Source organism: Manis javanica, chromosome X (genome assembly GCF_040802235.1).
Source record: "Manis javanica isolate MJ-LG chromosome X, MJ_LKY, whole genome shotgun sequence".
Lineage (NCBI taxonomy): Eukaryota > Metazoa > Chordata > Mammalia > Pholidota > Manidae > Manis > Manis javanica.
The window spans coordinates 101,148,179-101,173,590 of NC_133174.1; the positions used below are offsets into that span (position 1 = coordinate 101,148,179).

Here is a 25,412-nt window from a genome sequence, read left to right on the forward strand (position 1 = left end):
CCGCAGTTCCTCATGTGATATTGGCTGTTCCTCACTGGAGTTCGACTCTTCCCTGCTGGAGGTAGGCTCTTCCTCACTGGCAGTCGGCTGTTTCCTGCTGGATGTTGGCTGTTCCTCTCTGGAGTTCGACTCTTCCCTGCTGGAGGTTTGCTGTTCCCCACATGTGGTCATCTGTCCCTCACTGGAGATGAGCTCTTCTCCGTTTGTGGTAAGCTGTTGTCGACTTGCGGTTGGCTGTTCCTTGCAGGGTGCTGATTGTTCGTCACTGTGATTGGTTATTCCACATTAGGGGTTTGTTTTGCACGAGGAGCTGGTTGTTCCTCAGTCATGGTTGGATTTTCCCAACCTGTGGTCAGTTGTTCTTCACCCATGGCTGCTTGTTGCACACTAGCATTTGGTTGTTCTGTGCTAGAGGCTGGTTGCTCCCTGCTTGTGGATGGTTACTCCCCATGTGTGGTTGGTTGTTCAATATCTCTGCAAGTCTCCTCTGATTTGTAAAGGACCTCACTCATTTTGAGGCCAACCACTGTCTAATCCAGAGCTGCGACCCTCCCTATATATGTGCCCCTGCCACCCCAAGTCAAAGAGGAGCCACATCCTAACCTATTATTTGGTCATCAAGTCACTGCTCCAGCCAGTGGGAACCCTGGGTGGCTTAGGTATCACCAAGCAACACTCATTGTGATGCTAGTGTTGGTGGCTGGGGAGGGTGAGCTGTGGGAGAGGCCAAGATACTCTGGTTGGATAAAGGTGGGGCTTGTTTAGCACCCCTTAAAGATGTATTCCAAAGTGACTTTCTACCTCTTATCCTCTCCCCTGATTCACTGTGTCCTCAGCCATAGTTCCCACCTTATTTTACTTCTGGGACTATAAATATCCTACCTCCCTTCCTTCTCCTGTGGATTCCTGGAGAAATGGAATTTATCTGACTCCTGTGATGAGGGACACTAGGGGAAGTCATATATATGAAGAGCTACATAGCTAGCTTCCAGCTTCATGGAAGACACATTTTTGGGGAACAAATCCTATCCTGTCCACTTAGCTCATTAGGTAAAGGATGTTTCCTCAGGATTGTAGTCTCAGAGGAAACAGCTGTAGAATATCCTATAGGTCATATATTCCTAATTGTAATAGCAAGTCCAGCCAGGTTAGGTCTTCACCTGAACACATGTCCTTTTTCCTTAGTGGTTCTTTCCTGGGTTTCCTATATACCAGTCACTTCCTGGGAGCTACAGGTTGCTTACTTACTTACCCAAAGTGCATTGATACAATATGCTACTTAAAATATTTTTTTTTACTTAAAATATTTTTAAAGGCATAACAAAACATATTAGAAACTCAAACTCAGAGAAAACTAGCAAAACTGAAAAAATATTTGCAATATACACCATAGATAAAGGCTGATATCACCAATATGGAAATTTTTTTAAATGATAGGACAAAGGATCCCAAATATGACAGAAAAATGGGCAAAAGACATGGACAAAAAATTTACAAGAAAGATGCAGAACTAACCCTTAACAATCTGAGATGCTATTTAACCTCAGTAAAGAGAAATTCAAATTAAAACAACTCTAAGATATAGACAATGACTCTGACACAGATATTTGATTTAAAATCCAAGGACATTTAAACAGTTACTATAACCATATTCCGTATGTTTAAAATGTAAAGTACAATCATGGAAGACAAAAGGATCATGTAGAACTTTTAAAAGAAGAAAACTACAGTATCTGAGATGATAAATTCACTGGATGGGATTAATGGCAGCTTAGACATGACAGTAAGAAAGGTTTGTGTGAACACATAACAAGTGAAGCCATCTAGAATAAGACAGAGTGAACCAATATATAAAACAGAAAATACACCATGACCAATTAGGGTTTCCCCAAGGAATGCAAGCTTGGTTAAACATTCAAATGTCATCTATGTAATACGTACTAATAACATTTTAAAACATAATTATATGTTTAATCATATACTTACTAAATGCAAAAAATACACGTGGCCAAATCCAGTATTCTTTCATGATAGCATTCAACAAACTTAGAAGATAACTTTCTCAACCTGATAAAAGGCATCTATAAAAAGCTTGTTAACTAAAATTATAATTAAAAGAGAAAGACTGAATTCTTTCGTTCTACTATTAGTAACAAGACAAAGATTTCCACTCTTTCCACTTCTACTCAACATTGTACTGGCAAGTCTAACCAGTGCAGAAAGGCAAGCAAAAGAAATAAATGATATTCATTTCAGAAAAGAAGTAAAACTACCTTTATTCAGAGACAACATGATCATGTATGTAGAAAATTCAATGAATCACCAAAAAGCTATCAGAATAAGTGAGTTCAGCAAGGTTTCAGAATAAAATGTGAATATGCAAAACTCAGGTATATTTGTATATACCAATGAAGATTAGAAACCAAATTTAATGATATAATATCACTTACCTAGCATTAAATTTCTGAAAGTACCTAACAATAAAGCTGACAAAGAGGTGAAACCCTGTATACTGAACTGAATTGCTGGGATTTATTAAAGAACTAAATAAATGGAGAGTTATGTCATAAAGATGGCTGGAGTGGTTCAATATTGCTAACATAGTAATTCTCCCCCAAACTGACCTATAGATTCAGTGCAATGACATCCCAAATCCAAGCAGGCTTCATTGTAGAAATTAACATGCTGATTCTATAACTTATATGGAAACGTAAAGGACCAAGAAGAGCCAAAACAACTCTGAAAAAGAGGAAAAAGGGGAAAAGACTACTATTACCTTCTTTCAGATCTTATTATGAAGGAAAGGTATTCAAGACAGTGTAGTACTGCTATAAATATAGACAAATAGATCAATGGTACAGAGTGTAGATTCCAGAAATAGACCCACACATATATGGCCAAATGATTTATGAAAAGGGGGCAAAAGAAGTTCAGTGGAGATATGAGGAAGAGGGGAGGCAGGAAAGAAGGATTACAAAGGGACATGAGGAAGCTTGTAGGTGATGGATATATTTACTTGCTTAATTGTGGATGTAGTTTTATATGTTTTTCATATGTCATAACTTACAAATTATATAACTGTGATACATGTGGTTTACTGTATTACAGTTATATCTCAGTGAAGGTTTATGTTTTAATAACAAAGAACAGGATTTAAAGTAGGCATTTCTCTACTCAGATCTTGTTTTTGTCAACTATCTGCAAGACTCTGGGTAAGTAAATATCTCTAATCATCTGTATCCTCATTTATAAACTGGGGTTGAAAATATTACCCACTCACAAAGCTCATTAAATTACTGAAATAATGCATGTAAATCATATAGCAGATTCTCAATAAATGGCAAATAATTTTAGTGTCCACATCATCATTTGATGTTGCATAAAATCACATCATAGATGTGTATCAAAATGTCTTCCATCAACCCTGATTATTAGTTTCAAATTCTTTAGTATTAAATACAACCATTCTTACACATTATTTTTTGCACACATGCTCAATTATCCCCTTAAGATAAATATCTACAAGTGAAATGTTTAACTCAGAGTATGCACATTTTAAAAGTTTCCTGATATGTGTTGCCAAGTTTATTTACTTTTATTAATTTGCATTTGCAGTAGCTCTGCATGAGTGTTTCTTTTTTTTTCCCTCATATCCTAGCTAGCACTGAGTATTCCTTTTCTTCTTTAATCTTTCTTATCTGATAGGTGAAACTAGAATGTATCTTTTTTTTGTCTTTCACAAAGTCCTTTAAACTTTTAAGAGAAGACTGAAGATATGGTTACACAAGTGTAGATGCTATTTTGAAACTATGGAAATCACTTTATAATCTGACCATCATAGATTTGATCATATACTCCAAATCTGTTCATTATCTCTTCTTCTTGCTGGTGGCAACTTACTTTGATTTCGCTAGACCCACCCACCGTGTGGCCATATGACTAAGGTGTAATCAAACAAAGGAAGGGGATGATGACAAGTCAAAAGAAAATACAGTTTTCAACAATCTGCTTCACGTAGCTTAGAGAAGGTCCACATAGCTCAAATTCACCCTCCACAGAAACGTTCCAGAGAGAGGTTAGTAAACATAATCCTGAGAAGCTTCACAACCTACCCCCAATTCAGAGTGTGGTGAATGGGAGAATTTATAAGCAAACCTGGTCCAAGATGCAGGTAGTTCTATTGCTTAAAAAGCCCAACCCTGAACCCTTCCTCCTTGAACTAGTCTTGGAAAACTGCTAGAATTTGCTATGATTCTCAATTCCCTGCTGGGAGGAGAGTGGAAGAGGAAAAGCAGAAAGATCATAAAAACTCAGAGCTAATTATCACCAGCAATAAACAGAAATTTAGTCAAACAAAAGACCAAGACTAAAATAATTAAGATGTGAGGGAGTAGGAAATGGGAGAAGCGACATCTGAAAATACTTAATATCCCACCCCCGAGCACACTGAATCCTTAACTCAAGTCTGCCTTCTACTTCGCCTTTCAGTCTTCTGCTTGTGATAGTGGGAAAATTCCCTGAGAGAACAACAGAAAAGGGGAAAACAAGCCTGGCTGACTATGACACAAGCTAAGGTGTGATGCTCCGCAATGGACGTGGTGAGCTATCTCACATGTTAAGCTCTCTCATGGGAAAGGCATAGGAAAAGTTACAGGATATTTCGTAAGATCTTAGAAGATGAGTCAAAGTCCACGTCTGGCACCAATTCTACTTGAAGACCCAGCTGATACCTTCCTTTTGCCATGCTCACTCATGCAACCTACAGGAAACTCAGCTCTCAAATTGTACCTTTCTGGGAAGGAAAACAATTCCCAACAAGACGGAATGGGATTCAAGAAAAATTCATTCAAAATATATTAACAGAAATAAATGGATTGGTTAAAGATGTACATTTTTAGTATAATTAAGATTAAAACAAAGTGTTATAGCATCAATGTAAAGATTCTATGGAAGACAGTGGAGGAAGAATGAAAAAAATATAACAAGCAAAACAAATGAGAATTTTGTCCAAAAGGAAATAAAAATAACTGTCTATCCAGAAAACATTTATCACTATATTGATTAAACAGGATGTAACCTAAAAAGAGCGCAAAATGAAATGATAGAATATCAGAATGAAACTTAAAACTAAAAGAAGTGGTACAAAAACATAGCATCATAGACACTGAGAAGTGACTGGTGGTTACCATGGAGCAGAGGTTGCAGTGAGTGGGTAGGGAGGGGGAAGGGGGTAAAGTGGCACAAAAATTATCAATCATAATATACATTGGTTACAGGAATAATAGTACAGCATGGAGAATACAGTCAATGATTCTTTAACATCATTCTATGTTAACAGATAGTAACTGCACTAGTGGGGATGAGGATTTAATAATGTGGGTAACTGCTAAACCATTGTGTTGTATACTTGTAACCAATGTAAGATTTTATATCAACTATACCTCAATCAAAAAAAGAATGGTACAAAGCCAAGGAAATGATTGAGAACTAAGACATCATTATCGAACAAATATATAGTATAGAAATAGCAAGTAGATGAGCAGTGACAGATGAAAACTAAACTATTATCCTTTAAGTAGAATTTCCAACTGGAAATAGAAATGTAATCAAAGACATTATTAAGAAAGCAGATTCTGTAGATCAATGTCACGAAGCACTTAAAAAAATGGATACAAAGAGATGAACATTTTGTTTTTCTGGCCGTGTTATTTAAAATTCAAGGACCAAAGATCATTCTTTCGTCATCCACCAGAAAAAATAAGGTGTCTGAAGGGGATCAGACAGGCCTCAAAATTCTCCAGAGCAACATTCATCTAACAAAAGAGCAAGGTCTACAAAATGTTGGATTAAAAAAGTATGACCCAAAAATATTTACTTAACTGTGGTAGAGATTGCTAGTTTTCCATGATTACCTATTCTTTCCTTCTTACATAATAATAGAAGTTTTAATTGAGTGTATGGCCATAAAGCTAAACCGTACCTTACTGACCTCTCTTACAGCTGCGTATAACTATAAAACTACGAGAAAGTATTGGCCAATGGGATGTGAGCAGAAGTGCTATGTTTCATTCTAGATTATGCACTTCAAGGCATGGAACATGCCCTCCCATTTTAAAAACGTTTTTATTTTGGTATCATTAATGTACAATCATATGAGCAACATTGTGGTTACTAGATTCCCCTCATTCTCAAGTCTCCACCTCATACCTCATTACAGTCACTGTCCATCAATGTAATAAGATGCTATAGAATCACTACTTGTCTTCTCTGTGTTGTACTGCCTTCCCCATGCCCCCACCCTAGGTTATGTGTGCTAATCGTAATACCCCCTTATTCCCCTTCTCCCTCCCTTCCCACCCACCCTCCCCAGTCCCTTTCCCTTTGGCAACTGTTAATCCATTCTTGGGTTCTGTGAGTCTGCTGCTGTTTTGTTCCTTCAGTTTTTGCTTTGTTCTTATACTCCACATATGAGTGAAATCACTTGGTACTTGTCTTTCTCCACCTGGCTTATTGCACTGAGCATAATACCCTCTAGCTCCATCCATGCTGTTGCAAATGGTAGGATTTGTTTTCTTCTTATGGCTGAATAATATTCCTTGTGTATATGTACTACCTCTTCTTTATCCATTCATCTACTGATAGACACTTAGGTTGCTTCCATTTCTTGGCTATGGTAAATAGTGTGGCAATAAACACAGGGGTGCATATGTCTTTTTGAAACTGGGATCTGCATTCTTAGGGTAAATTCCTAGGAGTGGAATTCCTGGGTCTAACGGTATTCCTATTTTTAGTTTTTTGAGGAACCTCCACACTGCTTTCCATAATAGTTGAACTAGTTTACATTCCCACCAGCAGTGTAGGAGGGTTCCCCTTTCTACACATCCTTGCCAGCATTTGTTGTTGTTTGTCTTTTGGATGTTGGCCATCCTAACTGGTGTGAATTGATATCTCATTGTGGTTTTAATTTGCATTTCTCTGATGGTTAGTGATGTGGAGCATCTTTTCATGTGCCTGTTGGCCATCTGCATTTCTTCTTTGAAGTGTCTGTTCAGATACTCTGGCCATTTTTTAATTGGATTATTAGCTTTTTGGGTATTGAGGCATGTGAGCTCTTTGTATATTTTGGATGTCAACCCCTTATTGGATATGTCATTTATGAATATATTCTCCCATACTATAGGATGCCTTTTTGTTCTACTGATGGTGTCCTTTGCTGTACAGAAGCTTTTTAGTTTGATGTAGTCCCACTTGTTCATTTTTGCTTTTGTTTCCTTTGCCTGGGGAGATATGTTCATGAAAAAGTTGCTCATTCAAGAGATTTTTGCCTATGTTGTCTTCTAAGAGTTTTATGGTTTCATGACTTACATTCAGGTCTTTGATCCATTTTGAGTTTACTTTTGTGTATAGAGTTAGACAGTAATCCAGTTTCATTCTCTTACATGTAGTTGTGTCCAGTTTTGCCAACACCAGTTTTTGAAGAGGCTGTCATTTCCCCATTGTCTGTCCATGGCTCCTTTATCATATATTAATTGGCTATGTATGTGTGAGTTTATATCTGGGCTCTTTATTCTGTTCCATTAATCTCTGGCTCAGTTCTTGTGCCAGTACCAAATTGTCTTGATTTCTGTAGCTTTGTAGTAGAGCTTGAAGTTGGGGAGCATAATCCCCCCCCCACTTTATTTTTCCTTCCAAGGATTGTTTTGGCTATTTGGGGTCTTTTGTGGTTCCATGTGAATTTTAGAATTATTTGGTCTAGTCTGTTGAAGAATGCTGTCGGTATTTTGGTAAGAATTGCATTGAATCTGTAGATTGCTTTAGGCAGGATGGCCATTTTGACAATATTAATTCTTCCCACCCAAGAGCATGCGATGTTTTCCATTTATTAGTGTCCTCTTTAATTTCTCTCAAGAGTGCCTTGTAGTTTTCAGTGTATAGGTCTTTCACCTCCTTAGTTAGGTTTATTCCTAGGTATTTTATTCTTTTAGATGCAATTGTGAATGGAATTGTTTCCGTGATTTCTCTTTCTGCTAGTTCATCATTAGTATATAGGAATGCAACAGATTTATGGGTTTTAATTTTCTATCTTGCAACTTTGCAGAATTCAGATATTAGTTTCGGAGTGGATTCTTTAGGGTTTTTTAATGTACCATATCATGTTATCTGTAAACAGTGACAGTTTAACTTCTTCCTTACCAATCTAGATACCTTTTATTTCTTTGTGTTCTCTGATTGCCATGGGTAGGACCTCCAGAACTATGTTGAATAAAAGTAGTGAGAGTGGGCATCCTTGTCTTGCTGCCAATCTTAGAGGGAAAGCTTTCAGCTCTTGCTGTTAAGTACGATGTTGGCTGTGGGTTTGTCATATATGGCCTTTATTATGTTGAGGTACTTGCCCTCTATACCCATTTTGTTGGGAGTTTTTATGTTGAATTTTGTCGAATGCTTTTTCAGCATCCGTGAAGACAATCATGTGATTTTTGTCCTTTTTATTGATGTAGTGGATGATGTTGATGGATTTTCAAATGTTGTACCATCCTTGTATCCCTGGAATGAATCCCACTTGATCATGATGAATGATCTTTTTGATGTATTTTTGAATTGTTTGCTAATATTTTGCTGAGTATTTTTGCATCTATGTTCATCAGGAATATTGGTCTTGTAGTTTTCTTTTTTGTGGTGTTTTTTCCTGATTTTGGTATTAGAGTGATGCTGGCTTCATAGAATGAGTTTGTAAGTATTCCCTCCTCTTCTATTTTTTGGAAAACTTTAAGGAGGATGGGTATTAGGTTTTCTCTAAATGTCCGATAAAATTCAGTGGTGAAGCCATCTGGTATGGGAGTTTTGTTCTTGGGTAATTTTTTGATTTCTGATTCAATTGCATTGCTGGTAATTGGTCTTTTCAGATTTTCTGTTTCTCCTGGGTCAGTCTTGGAAGGTTGTATTTTTCTAGGAAGTTGTACATTTCTTCTAGGTTATCCAGTTTGTTAGCATATAATTTTTCACAGTATTCTCTAATAATTTTTTGTATTTTGGTGATGTCCATAGTGATTTTTCTCCTTTCTGATTTCTGATTGTTTACATGTATAGACTCTCTTTTTTTCTTGATAAGTCTGGCTAAGGGTTTATGTATTTTATTTTCTCGAAGAACCAGCTTTTGGTTTCATTAATTCTTTCTATTGTTTTATTCTTCTCAACTTTATTTATTTCTTCTCTGATCTTTATTATGCCCCTCCTTCTACTGACTTTAGGCCTATTTGTTCTTCTTTTTCCATTTTCAATAATTGTGAATTTAGATTGTTCATTTGGGATTGTTCTTCCTTCTTTATATAGGCTGAATTGCTATATACTTTCCTCTTAGAGCTGCCTTCACTGTGTCCCACAGAAGTTGTGGCATTGAGCTGTTGTTTTCATTTGTCTCCATATATTGCTTGATCTCTGTTTTAATTTGGTCATTGATCCATAGATTATTTAGGAGCATGTTGTTAAGCCTCCATGTGTTTGTGAGCCTTTTTGTTTTCTTTGTACAATTTATTTCTAGTTTCATACCTTTGTGGTCTGAGAAGTTGGCTGGTACAATTTCAATCTTTTTGAATTTGCTCAGGCTCTTTTTGTGGCCTAGTATGTGATCTATTCTGAAAAGTGTTCCATGTGCACTTGAGAAGAATATGTATCCTGTTGCTTTTGAGTGGAGTGTTCTATAGATGTCGGTTAGGTCCACCTATTCTACTGTGGTGTTCAGTTTCCTGTGTTCTTACTTATTTTCTGTCTGGTTGATCTGTCCTTTGGAGTGAGTGGTGTGTTGAAGTCTCCTAAAATGAATGCATTGCATTCTATTTCCTCCTTTAATTCTGTTATATTTGTTGAACATATTTGGGTGCTCCTATGTTGGGTTCATAGATATTTATAATGGTTAGATCCTCTTGTTGGACTGACCCCTTTATCATTATGTAATATACTTCTTTGTCTCATTACTTTCTTTGTTTTGAAGTCTATTTTATCCTATACAAGTATTGCACCTCCTGCTTTTTTCTCCCTATTGTTTGCATGAAATATCTTTTTCCACCCCTTCACTTTTAGTCTGTGTATGTCTTTGGGTTTGAAGTGATTCTCTTGTAGGCAGCATACAGATAGGTCTTGCTTTTTTATCCATTCTGTAACTCTATGTTCTTTTGATTGGCACATTCAGTCCATTTACATTTAGGGTGATTATCGACAGGTATGTACTATTGCCATTGTAGGCTTTGGATTTGTAGTTACCAAAGGTTTAAGGGCAGCTTCTTTACTACCTAACAGTCTAACTTGACTCGCTTATTATGCTACTATAAACACAATCTGAAGGTTTTTTTTCTCCCTTCTTTTTCTTCCTCCTCCACTCTTTATATGTTAGGTGTCATATTCTGCGCTCTTTGTTGATCCCTTGACTTTGTGGGTAGCTGATTTAATTTTGCATTTGCTTAATACTTAATTGGTCTACTTCCTTTACTGTGGTTTTATTTTCTTTGGTGACATCTATTTAGCCTTAAGAACACTTCCATCTATTGCAGTCCCTTTAAAATATACTATAGAGATGGTTTGTGGGAGGTTAATCCCCTCAACTTTTGCTTATCTGGGAATTGTTTAATCCCTCCTTCAAATTTAAATTATAATCTTGCTGGTAGAGTAATCTTGGTTTGAGGCCCTTCTGTTTCAATATATCATGCCATTCCCTTCTGGCCTGTAAGGTTTCTGCTGAGAAGTCTGATGATAGCCTGATAGGTTTTCCTTTGTAGGTGATCTTTTTTCTCTCTCTTTTAATACTCTGTCCTTGTCCTTGATCTTTGCCATTTTAATTATTATATGTCTTGGGGCTGTCTTCCTTGGGTCCCTTGTGTTGGGAGATCTGTGTACTGGCCTGAGAGACTATTTCTTTCCCCAGATTGGAGAAGTTTTCAGCAATTATTTCTTCAAAGACACTTTCTATCCCTTTTTCTCTCTCTTCTTCTTCTGTTACCCCTATAATGTGGATATTGTTCTGTTTGGATGGGTCACACAGTTCTCTTAATATTCTTTCATTCCTAGAGGTCCTTATTTCTCTCTCTTCCTCAGCTTCTTTGTATTCCTGTTCTCTAATTTCTATTTCACTTACCATCTCCTCTACCTCATCTAATCTGCTTTTAAATCCCTCCATTATTTGTTTAATTTCATCTCCTATATTTTATAAGGCAACTGTCTTCCTCCTGAATTCATCCCTTAGCTCTTGAATATTTTTCCATAGCTCCATTAGCATGCTTATGTCTTTTATTTTGAATTCTTTTTCAGGAAGATTGGTAATTTCAGTCTCACTCAGCCCTCTTTCTGGTGTTTGAGGGTTTTGGATTGAACAAGGTTCTTCTCTCTTTTCATGATCCTGGAGCAATGGCAGTGGTGGCAGGTGAGTGGTTCTGGTGCCTACTCTAAAGAGCAAGCCCTTTCCTACTTCCTGGCTACAGTGCCTGCCTCTGCTGTCAGGGCCAGTGAGCCACATGCAGGGAGCAGCCTCTGTGTTAAGGCTTAAGCTTCCCTAGGTGGGGCTGCCCTCTGGCTGGCCTGGAGCAATGTTGGGGGTCATAGGCGAGTTGTACCAGTGCCTGCTAGGAGGACAGAGCCCTTTCCTGCTTCCAGGCTGAAGTGCCTGTCTCTGCTGTCAGGGCCACTGAGTTGCACACAGGGGGTAGCCTCTGCATTAAGCAGTGTAGTTGCTCTAGGTGGGGCTGCTCTCCAGCTGATCTGAAGCGATGGTGGGGCAGCAGGTTTGCGTGCAGATGCAGACATAGAGGAAGAAGTGGCAGGTTGCTTATTGCGATGGGGGGGGCCTTGGGGCTGCGTTGCCAGATAGGGGGATGGAGTGCCTGCAGCTCCTGAAAGTTCCCAACCTGCTGGGCTGAATGTGCTGGGATGATTTTGTCCACCTGTTCCTTCTCCTGAATCTTTGCCCCTTTAGCAGCCCTCTCACTGTTGGGAAGTCTTTGAAAGTTCCTACTTTTCTTTTGTCCCAGGGCAGCCAGCTGTGGGAACCAGTTTGCAGTCTTAGTCTCTGACTTTGGTTTTCAGCCCCTCTAATCTACAGAGTACTATGCAATGTGCATTTGTGCTCCTGGAGTAGATTTCTAGGGCTGGGTATTTATCAGTCCTGGGCTTCTGCTCCCTCCCTGCTCTGATTCTCTTCCTCCCACCAGTGAGCTGGGGTGGGGGGAGTGCTCAGGTCCCACTGGGTCACTTTTATTTCTTTATGCTTTCTGTGAGATGTTTTCTTTTTGCAGATGTAGACTGGCTGGTACAATCATATTTCTGGTCACTCTTTTAGGAATAGTTGTATTTGCTGTATTTTTGTATTATATGTGGTTTTGGGAGGAGATTTCACTTCTGACACCACCATCTTTTTTCCTCCCCAAAGCTTTTTAACACTGAGTCACTTTAAGGGTCAAACACTGGTAGGTTTCACATATTAAATGTGGAAAAAGCCTACCAAGAAGACTATAACAAGCAGGAAGATGGCTCAGGAAGCAGAAAGCAAAAGGGAGAGATCTCTTTAGCTTTTGACAGGTGGTGAACTCTTAGAAGAAAATGGACTCAACCAATTTCAGGGGCAATGCACTGCTCAGAACCAAAGGTTAGAGATGTCATTCTTAAAAAATATCTAATCAAGAACTCTAAAATCCCAGGTAATGAAATAAAAAAATCAAGGCAGTCAGGTTAAAAACTGAACTTAACAAAAGTGTCAGTTTCCAGTCACACTGATATTTCCTTCTTTAAGCCCATGCCAAAAATAGCTCACTCAGTCCTCTTATTCTCCCTCCATACAAGTTTAAAAAAAAAAGTAAATGCATCTGAACAACCTTATTTACAACACCTAAGAAATACTGAGGAAGTGATTAATAATTATGAATGATGTCTGATGTGTATGTGTTTTGTTATTGCTATTTTTAAAGGGCTATTTTTTTTGGCTCTGATGATTTAAACAATCTTATGGACAGCTATTTACCTCACTACTGTAATGGACAACACAGAGTTTATCACAGTCTTAATAGTACAAATCTTGTAATCACAATGCCCTATCCATAGAAGGGCAGTAACCTAAGGACAAGAACTCCACATTAAGGGAACCAGATATGCAACATTCTTTAATGATGGAATAGAAAAAATGTGATATGTGCCATTAAATTATCATATCAAAGTTATTTAAAAAATTCCCAGTGACACATCAGGCAACACCATGATAGCTTAATGTTCAGAAAGTAAGATGAGCCAACTTCTAATCTGGGAGGCATAGAATAACATTAGTTTCCACAGAAAATTGGGATAGCAAGCCAGTGCAGGGCCTTTGAAAAAAAAAGCAAAATCCATGAATGACACTGGATGAGAAACTGAGGTAATAAGGTACTGAAATAAGAATAATAATTGATGAGAAACTGAGGTAATAAGGTACTGAAATAAGAATAATAATTGCGTGCCTTCTTGTTTTATACTTCTCTTTAGGTAGTCCTACCTAACTACCTACTTCAAAGCTTATAACTTTGTAAACAGATGAAACAGAAGCTAAACAAAGGGACTGAACTCCCTGGGAAGATAAGAAAGAACACAGCAGCCTTATCAACAAGCACCAGTACAACAACTTCCTCTGTATATTTAAGTGCTCTGGTTTAAAAATGCCTCCAGCTGAACTGCTAGGTATATGACAGACTACAAATTAGCCAAAGGTAGTATACAGGGTCTGCAGAGGATGGTGACTTACTCAGCTCCATCACATCAATACAACAAGAAAGCAAGATTTGCCACCTGAGCTAATGAACATGCTCATCTCTGAAAACTAATTTTTTTCCTAGAGTTCACCCAGTCCTCTTCTTTAAAACCAGCAAGAGCAATAACCCAAACTTTTGCTTTTTAGATAAATACTACAGATAAAAAATATTTTAAACTAAAACTGCCCCTCTTCCAGATCTTAAATGCACATATGGAGCCTCATCTCAATCCAGGATTTCTATGTAGCTATAGAATCAAAGACCAAGGGAAATGTAATTTCCCACCAGGCCTACCTCTCTCACCCCTTCTTGGCATTAAAAACTAACCAAATTTCCAGTTAAAGATGCAGATGTCTAGACTATATGAGTCTCACTTGAATACTGCTAGACTGATGAAAAAATCTTTTTATCTTTAAAGAGTCTTTCAGTGACCAGCTTCATGCCTTCAAACTTGCCCAGTGTCTTTCCTCATTCTGCCAATATAAACATACTGCAAAAGCACCTCTTCTTCAAAGAAATGAAACTGAGCAGTGGCAAAATTATTGTAATTAGAGATAAAGAACAGTTAATCAGTTAAATCAAAATTGTTTTCTATAGGAACACATTTCCCATTTTGTAATGTAAGACAGCAAAATTGCCAAATGATTGTTTTACTTATGATAAAATAGTTTTCATATGGATTACAAAATTACATAATATGTATGTCTAGCCCAATGTGTGATTCACTAAAAGGCAGCTCTTTTTACCCCAAATCTGTCTGAGAAGATCAGTTTAAATTAGAGAAGTCTGGATTAGAGTTTAAAATGAAACAAATGTAGTTACTGCTTTGGGTTACACTTATACTTACCTGCCCATCCCCCTCTTTCTCTAATAAAGTGGTACTTATTTAATAAATAAATAATTTAATAGATGAGAATAACTGGAAATGAATATATCAACTATTTGTATGTAAAGGTAAGTTCTTTTATACCTAGAACAAAGCCAACCTTCACTCTACCCAACCCACATGAATGATCATTAATTCCAAACATGGAAAAAGAAAATATAATTGGAAAACAAATCAATAAGGTTTCTATTGCTAAAAATATGGGTACTTTGAAAAGTAATTTCAAAGCATAAAAGGAAAACTAACTCCAATTTCCTGAAAATAAGAATCTCCATTTTTAAATTACAACTGTATAAGAGAATAAAAGATAAAAAGGAGTACTTTACAAATTATTATGAGAATATGTATGTTTCTGTATATATACATACTACTAAAAATAGCTTTTATTTAACATTTACTATGTGCCATACCTTTTTTAAGTGTTTACATGTAATAACACTTTAAAATCCCTACCACAATCGTATGAGGTAGATACCATTATTATTCCCCATTTTACAGATAGGAAAACTGAGGATCAGAGAGGGCAATTAATTTGTCAGTGGTCACATAGCTACTGAGGGGTGGAGCCAGGATTTAGACCCAGGCATTGTGGCTCCAGGATCAACTCTTTTTACCACATACTATGAACATGTGTGTTGTTTGATATAAGCCATCTGCAAAATATTCCATTGTAACACTGAAATATTGGCTTTAAAGAACAAAACCTGGAAAGTAGAGAAAGCATAAATAAAACTGGCATTGACTATGTATATCACAAAAATTAAAATAAACATATTAAAAATACAAAACACTATAAAGAAGAAATCTGGAAAAAAATGTCAGTCATATTAATAGATTGGGTATTAATAAAAAGCATCCCATTGAAATAAAGGATCAAAACACTTGTATAACATTTTTATTTACTATAAATGTAATATACATTCATTCTAAAAATTTTTTGGGAACTACAGAAAAGGAGAAAGGAGAAAATAAAAATCACACTTAGTCTAATGATCCAAGAAAATGAAAATTTACAATGTTTCATGATAATCTTTTTCTGTGGAAATATTTTCATGTATTTAAGATCATACTGCATACTTTTGTAGTTTTTCAACTGAACTGCATAAACATTTTCTTAGATCGCTAAGATTCTTAAAAAATATTTTAATGGCTCCATGAAATTTCATCATATGGGTGTACCATAATTTAGGTAATCATTTCCTTCTTGTTACAACTATGGGGAACATCTCTGTACATTAAAATTTATCCAGATTTTAGATTTATGTTCTAAGGATGGATTTTTTTAGAAGACATAATTATCAGATCAAAACATTTTTTACAGCTCATGATGCACTTTCCTGAATGCTTTGCAGAAAGATAGTGCCAGTTAAAAAAAATTGACTTCATTGAGTTAAAACTTCAAGAATATTTATTTACAACCAGCATTTATGAATCATTTTAATCGGTGGCAGCTGCTTTAAATGTTCTCATTGTTAAACCAGTAAAACACCACAATGGAAACAGGCTGTCTTAATTTAAGGTCAAATGTCAGTTATATTTAAAAATTAAACTCAAGTATATTTGCCTCATAGTAAGAATGGCTGCTTTCCAACTTGCAGATTCCCTGTTCTTCAAAACTTTTAAAAGACTTAGGTCAAGGAAAAAAAACTTATTCTGTAGTCTTATGCCATAAAACTAGAAGCGTCTGAGGAGGCTGCTTTTTTACACTGTTTTGTTAAACATAGCACAGTTGAATAAATATTTTAAAATCCACCTAGGTTCAATGTTCTTCATGTAATGCATTATAAGGCAAGAACATTACATTTAAAGAATAAAAAGGAAATACAACTCTAAAAGTATTTGTTGTGAGATTGTTTCTCCAAAAGTGTTTTATACCTATCACCTTCCTCTACAGTCTGTCTTTAAGTGCTTGGCCATGTCCTTACAATCCAAGTCTATCGCTGCTCAGAACCATACAAGAAAGGGATGTCTTAGTCCAAAGAAGAGAAAGTAGGAACTGCTAAGAGCTGACAGAAACAATGTTCCTTTCCTGGGGCCATCTTCTAATAACTATTTTAGAGAGTCTATCAGGGGTAAGTGATAACTAACATAATTTAGTAATCTCATGTTTAGAGCAAAATGTACAAAGTGCTTTAAATTTTCTTCACAGCACACTACCTACGTGATTACTGTCTACCCACTAGAGTGTAAGCTCCAAGAGGACCGTTTATCTTGTGCATAGCCCCTGGCACATAGAAAGGGCTAAATATATGTTTGTTGAATTAATGCAATAATTTAATCTAAAAGATCTAATAAGAATCACACTAAAAGAGAGCTTTGCTGTGGTCTAAGCCCAAGAAATACTGTTTTTTAATGTGTAGTGGATGTCTAATTGTGACACACAGAATTTATGTCAAAGGCATAAACAGCTTTCTTAGGCCCTAGGTAGAGTTGAAAACTCTCACACTTTAGGGATATCTCTTAGAGAAATAAACATCTCAGGGGAAACCTGAGACAGTTTGTTCTCTGAATTCTAGTGAGTGGGTAAATCATGTATTAGAACCTCAGAGTTCAAGTCAGTGTGGTATAATAGGCTAAAAGTCCTAGAATCAGGTGAGAAGGGGACAGAAGTAGGGATCGGGCATCCAAAGACACAGGGCCAAGGCTCAACTCCACGGTCCATTAGTCTGAAGACAGTGAAGGAGTCATCCAATTCCCTTCATCATCACACAGGGATATGCAAGAAGGGGATGAGTGTCCTGTCTGTTGGACTGCTACAGGCAGGGATCCAAGGACACTGGCCCTTTAAAAGGTCCTGGAACCTAAGTGTTATAATGCCATATCAATAAAGATATAATTATTAATGTTATCATTGTTTTTGGCCAAGAGACCTCTACTCAAAATAGCCCCTCAATAACTTAATTTCCTTCCTTGGATACTGGGAGAAGTAGGGATACTTGAGTATTATAATTCAGTGTTAAGATGGTTATAAGTATTATAATTTCACAGGGGGTTCTTGAATGGATTCCATATGGGGAATTTTAAGATTCTGGTGCTGATGGGTGTAGTATGAGGCTATACCTTGCTCTGTCAAGTGGTTCAAGCCCTTAAGAACACTGAGGAGGAAAGTGAGAGTTAACATCCAAAGAGAGCATACCATGAGTTATATATGATTAGGTGCTTTCACATGCATTTTACTCTTCACAGAAACTCTTGTTTTTTAAAAAGCCATTTACAGATGAGAAAACTGAGGCTGAAATTTTGATTTATTTCAGCCTAAGACACTGCTAGTATGGGACAGACCTAATATTATCAACCAGAGCTATCTGGCTGCAAAGCCACAGACAAGGTTTATCATTTCCAGATATGAGTGAGCTTACACACCATTTCCTTTTTTGCTATGTCAGTCATTCTTGTGGTTGATATGTTAACAAAAAAATGCTGGTCCACTCTATATGAGCAGGAACCAGATTAACAGCACAAAAATTCTGAATCCGTAGGGAAAAGGTGATTCTCAATCTGGGTAAAATAGTTAAATCTGGCCCCTAGGGACAAAGTGGGTAGAAGAGACATCATAGTCCATTAAGCATGCAACTGAATGACTGTTTAAAATATTTATTAAGTAAACTCAGGATATCCTCAGCAACCAGAAAAGTCAATTTCCAGTTCCCCATCAGATAAAAGGGATTTTATAGAGAGGTATCTGAGGAAGTCTGTTATCCTAAAAAAGTATACCTAGGCCAAAAAGAAGTGTTCTTCCTAAGAATACCCAGAGAAATACCTGGTAAGAGTCCTTTACCTCTATAAGAACAGAATACCAGAAGAAATGTTAAATCAAAACAGAGTAAAACTGGATATCATGGAAATGGTTCCAGAGGCAGTAGGATTCCAAGCGAAAGATGGCATGGGTCAAAAATCATGGTAGGGTGGATCCAGAGCAAAAAAAAAAAAAAAAAAAAAGTCATCAAACTTTGGAGCTGAAAATCTGAGGACAAGAGATAAGGATTACAGAGAGAAAAGTCACCTTCAAATGCCTAGAATTTTTCCAGGCTTGGTCAACACAACTAGAGCAAGGTGTGGCTTTGTGTTGCTCCCATAGACTTTTGGAAAGCAGAAAGTGTCCTCATAGGCCACAAGAATTTGAGAATCTTCTTTAAAGAAACCTAGCATCACAGGGTAGCTTGGGAGTTGTGTGGATTCCTATACTGCTTGCTCTTTCTGGGCAAATTGGCCAACTGGCACATAAGATGGAATCTTAAAATGTCCCTGATAAATAGTTATGACGTGAAGGCAGTGGCCTGTGGGCCCACAGGCCCAATCTTTAGTATATATTCTTCCCAAGCCACCAGATACCAAGGAATGTGACCTAGGTGGAGCCAGAAGACAAAATTAGCCTACCCTTCAAATTCCTCTGACCCCTGTATCTATACTGGGTCAGGGGGAGGTTGAGGTGCAGAGGTGGGAAACAGTCATAGAGGAAGTATGCAATCAAGCTTGGCCAAGGAATGAGTTGCCCAGACGTCAGTCTGAAATTCATGGCGTTCTCCCAAGGTAGTCATCTCCTGTGACAGCAACAGTGGTTGGCACTCAGAAAAGACAACGCTGAGGGAAGCTCTTCACATCTTTAAGTCTTAGACTAAGTATCATTTCTCAAAGAGATTCTCTCAACCTATCTAGAGAATAGCAACTCTGTTATTCTCTATGTTGATCCCTGTATACTTATCCCACATAAAATCAGTCCAGTCGTTTGTTTTCCCCACTAGTCTATAAACTTTATGAAAACACCCTGTTTACCCTATCACTATGTACCCCTAGTGCTTAGCAGTGTCTGCAACACAGTAAGTGCTGAATAATAATTTCTTGAATAAAAATGCTTAGTCTATAACAATGATTCTCAAAGTGTAGTCCCTGGGCTAGCAGCATTAAGGTCACCTGAGAACTTGTTAGAAATTCAAATCCTTAGGCCCCACCCCTGACCTACTGAATCAGAAACTCTGGGAGTGAGGCCAGCTCTCTGCATTTTAACAAGACTTCTGGGTGATTTTCCATCATGCTTAAGTTTGAGGACCACTGGTATATAACCAGGATATATAAAAATTCACCTATCAAGACTACAGAAACATACATTTCCTGGCAGTGGAAAGTATAAAAGTAACATTTTTTTCTAATACGGGGTTGGAATCCTTGGTCAGGTTATCCACAATTCTGGGTCACACAACTAGTATTTTATCTGGAATGTAGCAAGGATTTCCAAATGGAGGCTACTAAGTAGAGATCTTGAACAACTGACTTAACCTCTCTAAGCATGTTTCCTTACCTGTGAAAAGGGAATAATACCACCCTTACAGGTTGTAAGGATTAAAGGAGATTAAAATTTTTTCCCCCAAGTTCTAGTACATTATAAACACTCAACAAATGGTAGTGGTCCTGCTTCTTATTGAATCCTGTGAAGATGAGTATCAGACAGGAAGTTTTCATCCTCCAAGAATGCCCTGGGAAGGAAGAATGTGTGTGATTTTTCAAAAGACTAGCATCACTCAAATGTTTGTTAGTATACAAGTAGCTTTGTGAAAGCGTAAGGACACCATTTGCTGGACTCCAGAGCAAAGAGATACCAAAGAAGTGAGATAAGTTATTTCATGAAGGGTTAAAATAATGGGGAAAAACAACATGGTAACAGAATTTGAAATTGCTGGCAATGGATGAGAACTGCTGGCAGTGAGAATGGCAGGGCTGAAAGAGCAAGGCTGTGCTGTGATGGACTCTTCTCAGTTGGCAAAAAGAAACTCTTTATATGTCTGGTGTCTATATTTTCCAAATCAAAAATTGGAAGAGTATGATGAACATGAATATACTTACAGGCACAATGGATCAAACTGAATCAGGGCTGTCCTGGGAAATCCAGAATATATGGTTACTGTCTGGAAATGGTCTATTTTTAAAAGAACCCAACACCAGTATGGCTAAAGAACTGCACAGAGTTTCACAATAACCTCATACAGTCACTGGTTATGACTCACCCTGAATGATAAAGGCTGTTTGGGCATATGACCCCTAAAAACTTAGAGTATATATAAAAAGTTACTTAGGGTCATTGCATTTCTTCCCATTCTACCAGATTCTTCTGGTTTTATAAATTCATGCGCCAAAATCTGGAGTCCTTAGTAAAAGATCATCAGGCTTTCTCTTAGTATCCTAGATCAGCTACTACTGCATTTTAATGCCAGTTCAGGGGATCTTTTGGACTATGTCATTGTCTTTGATGGTAAGAAGGGATACAAGGTCCTTCAATATCAAATCATGTTTATGAGTTAATAGTTTCTTAAGATCCATGGACAGCTAAACAGAATTTCATAAACACTGGTTAGAAAAGGGCTGGTTAGAATTAATGACCTAACTGCTAGTGATTGGCAGTTATGAGACCTGCTGCTGTCAAGTCAGTCATAGGTACGTGGGTTTGAACAATTTACCTTCAAGGTTTAAGAAAGATAAAAGAATTCCATCTACTAGAATTCAAGAGTAAGGTGTCAAAAGAGAGGGATGAAGGGTAAACCACCTCTTAACTCCTGTGTCAACTTCCTTCCCAAGGATGCTTTTCTCAGACAGAAATCAAAATGCAGAGACACATTAACTGGTGCAGTCACCTCATGTGACTGAGACTGAGGAGGCATTGTTGAATCAGAGGATCTTCCACTTCAGGGAAATGGCTATGCTTCCAGACCTAGTTGAGTAAGAACTGTCGAATCATTCTGGTTTCCTGTCCACTCCTGGAAAGGAGAGGCCACCTTGCTGTTGCAGTTGGAGAGAACATATCCAACGACCAGACCTGTCAGAATGACAGCTATTAATATGACTTGATCTAATTTCAGTCTGGGGCAGTTTACACCTCTTGAGGTAACCAAGAGCTCCCTGGTTTCTCAAGTATCTTTCTGGGGAAGAAATTAGCGTGTCCATTTCTTGTACCTCAGTCTTCCAAGTTACTAGTCAACATGGCATGGTTAGAGCTGGGAATATTATGTCCTTGGAGGACTCAGTCTGTTATCTGGAGGCAAGTCAGAACTAAGTATTCACAGCATACAGCTGTCTGGATTAAGAGAGACTAGAAAAAACCTAAGGGTTTTCCTTGCCCCATTCTTTCCCAACAGAGAGAATGGGTTAGAGGGTATTCAGGGCCATCCCCAAAAGAGAAACAAGATGAGAAGCCAAACTGCAGTCAATAGGGTCAATTAAGTACAACAAACCATTATGAAACACCTCCTCTACTATGTGCCACGCAGTAGGGATCAGAAATGAAAAAGACTATCCCTACTCATCAGGAGCTTATCTAGTAAGTGATAGAGAAAAACACATAAATAGAATTTAATATAAAGCAGCAAATGGCTATGAATAAGGAGTTGATGGGGCACAGAAGGTCACTTAATGTGGGAGTTCAGCAAAGCAAGAAAGGAGAGGACCATGACTGGGGAACATAGTTTAGCTCAAGATCTACGTCTTGGAACCACCAGATAGTATAAATCAACGACAGAGTGAAAGCAAGGGGGAAGGCTAGAAAGCTTCTTGTCAAAATGCTGAAGTAGCACCATTGCTTTTGGACATTTTCAGGTGACAAAAGCTTTGACAGGGTGGAGCATTCTCTCTCAGCACAATGTCCACTCACCCACCCACCAGCATATATATATACCCTTACAGAAGATTTGATTTGGTGAAAACACAGGGAAGTAAAGCAGGTGTAGAAGTTCTCAGCAAACACTACTGCTCTTGACTTCTGCCCACAAACTCTACCAGAATTTCAGGAGTCAGATTGTGCCTTCAGGAATTGAGAAGAAGCTAGAGATCTCTGAAGTATAACTAGAGGCAAAAATACAGACCTTATTCTGCAGGGTTTCAACAGTGTCTGACTGACAGAGTTCTCCAAAATCCACTGGGTAATGGCACAACCCCTCTCTGTGGATGAATAGTGTGAGCCTAACATGAACCTCTAGATAAACACCCACATTATTAAGTAAAATGCCAAACTATACCATTTCTCTCCTCGTATTCCCAAAAGAGAAACAAGATGAGAAGCCAAACTGCAGTCAATAGGGTCAATTAAGTACAACAAACACTTACAATACTAATTACTCGTATGTATTCTTTCTTCTCAAAAGCTAACTTCACAGCTAATACTTATGTAGACCACAGTCCTCTCTGGGCTAAACTATTCCAGTGTTCTCTTCAACAATGAATCATTTTAAATGTGACCCATCTCTCATTCTGATTCAACCATGTAACTCCTATGCCAATATTTCCCAATAAGTCAGAAAATCAAGTTAAAATGAAAGAACAGATACTTTAATTTCAAGCCTTTCCACTCTTTCCTCTTTTGACTCAAGATTTCTCAACTATCCTCATTTCCTGGTATTTCCCTAAATAACACTACTCAGTCAACTCTGTTTATGAGGCTCACTGATCGGAATGTCTAGTCTCCTCCCCCAAAATCGAATTCTAAATCCTTATGATTTGAAACACAATTCAAAATCTTCCATGAATCCTTCCTTCCCAAGAGATAGTCCATTAACTTCAACATGACTCCCCCATTCTCGTGTATAATCATGAATACCTAACTCCCCATTATTCACATATAGCCATTTCCCCTCTTTCGATTACCAGTTTGGGGGTATGGTCACTCTAGAAAAGGCACTGGAACAAGGCAAGGAAGACACATACCGACAGCTCACTGACTAAGGGAAAAGGTCAAGAAAAGAAAGCAAGGAAATTACTGTTTTGCACTCTTTGCATTAGGGTCCCTTACAGAAGCAAGGATGATGAGAGGTGATCATATATGTGTGTAAAACTTAATTACATTAATTTATGTTGAAAATGGAAGCATACTTCATAGCCATAGAAATAGCTACCTGCTTAGTAAAGTAGAAAAGACAGTTTACTTATGTATGTACCAGTGAAAGAACAAGTTGGTAAATTATTCTATGTATACTGCAAGTTTACAGACCAAGATTAACATGAAACGTGTGTGCATGGACACACATACTTACAAGGTAGACATGTTTATCCTATTCATCCCTATGGGAAAGCTTGCCAAACCAAACTATTCTTTAAGCTCCTATTAGTCTGCAGTAACTGTCAAATACACAGATGGCACTCAAGTGGTAGTTGACAATGATCTTCAGTACTAGCTGAATGAAAGCCTATCCAGCCAAGTTCAGGAGGAAATTAATCTTTAATCATAAAAACGCTCAAGAAAAGGATCCTGAATGTTACAGCACTCTTATAGCTGTATACTGGAAGATATACTGTAATTTACTTAGTATAGCCAAGAATTTATAGAACCATGATTCAGAGTTGCACACATCTGATTTTAGCACTAAAGCTGAAAAATAAAACCTACTGGCATCAATCCAACTTGCTTCATTTCCTGGAATACAGGTAAAAACCCATTAACATCAAAACAACAAAGCCTCTATATAGCAATGCTCTATTATCCATATCTTTATCTATTATCTACTATCTCATAATGAGCCCACAGTAGTTTATTGATTTGGTTACAAAAAAATTATTTACAGCAAAATAATCAAGGAAAACAAATGTTTTCTTCAATTCTCTTCTAGTAACAGTCACTCCCTATAACAGAAAAATATTTATGTGCTGCTGGCAAAGCAACTTTCACTTGATAATTCACTGAGAACATTAGATATGAAGAGATATACTCCCCCTCCAGTTTTATTCAGCATAATTTCTCCAACCCTTACCTCCTTCAATATTACACACAAGCAAACATAACTATCTGATTTGGATGTCAAGTCCATTCATTGCCTATGTCATGGGCTTAATCTTCAGAATCAAGCCATTTTGCAACTACTACTATCTATTCTAACTTGTGACTTATATAAAATGTATGCCAACTAGACTGTATGACTCGTCTGCAAATTTTATTTCATTACGTTGTTGATATAAAGTCTATATAACAGAAGATGTATAAAAGCAATACATTTTCATTCTTCTTTGTGTTTACAGCAGTACTGATATGTACCACATATGGTTCCAATGATGTAAGTTTACAATGATTTAACATAATTAAATTTTCATAGGAACAATTCTAGTGCTTAACAGTCATGAAAAGCCAGTGGTAAAAATGGACAATTGTCATTCTAAATCAACTGCATATAAAGTTAAGACCTGATGAACTTAGGTATTTTTAGGGCACATGATTTATGCAACTTCTCAGAATTATACTTACTGAACATAAGGGTATACATAAAAAATACTTTAGGTTCTTTGTCAATAGAGTTTTAAATGCTTTCTTTTATATGCAACAGTACATATTTCTTTTGTACACATTATGTGTTCTTAAAAATGCCCTTATGAAGGGTTATTCTGATTTCTATTTTTTAAATATTTAGTGGAACCAAACCTAATAACTTGCTTATAATTTCACAAGGAGTTCAGCTACTCTATTTTCTTCTTTTTAATACTATAATGCTTAATGTTTTTGAAATTGCATACCCCATTATTAGTTGGTTGACTTCATGATACACTCTTTTTCTTGCCTACAAATATGGTTATCTGTGGGTATTTTAATTTACAACAATTTTGGTTTAAAAATTTCATGATACCTTTTGAAGTACTGAGAGGCAGATTAAAAAGACTCCCTGCTCTTAAATTCCTTGCCTTAAGAAAAATTTTAAACAAAAATTTACTCAACACTTTAATGTAAAACACTATTCTATCTAGAGAAGTAACAGTGGAGTGAGGAGGGGAAGGAAAGGAACACACAAAAATGAAGACACGAGGTC

General features: G+C 37.2%; 2 protein-coding genes across 5 annotated transcripts in view; one reads left to right on the forward strand and one right to left on the reverse strand.

The window, feature by feature from the left end:
* TMEM164 (transmembrane protein 164) overlaps positions 1-19,880 on the forward strand; it is a 331,399-nt gene extending 311,519 nt beyond the window's left edge. The window contains exons 6-8 of one of the 3 annotated variants that reach the window (XR_012127434.1): positions 7-208; positions 11,299-11,410; positions 13,495-19,880. Coding sequence is in view for 1 of the 3 variants with exons in the window: in XM_073227763.1 (XP_073083864.1) it covers positions 7-65 (59 nt within the window). In the remaining 2 variants the exon portion in view is untranslated. Of the gene's footprint in view, positions 1-6; positions 6,265-11,298 lie in introns of those variants that run through there. The other 2 variants (XR_012127433.1, XM_073227763.1) reach the window with 2 other exon arrangements.
* AMMECR1 (AMMECR nuclear protein 1) overlaps positions 1-25,412 on the reverse strand; it is a 133,275-nt gene that overhangs the window by 83,687 nt on the left and 24,176 nt on the right. The window lies entirely within an intron of this gene.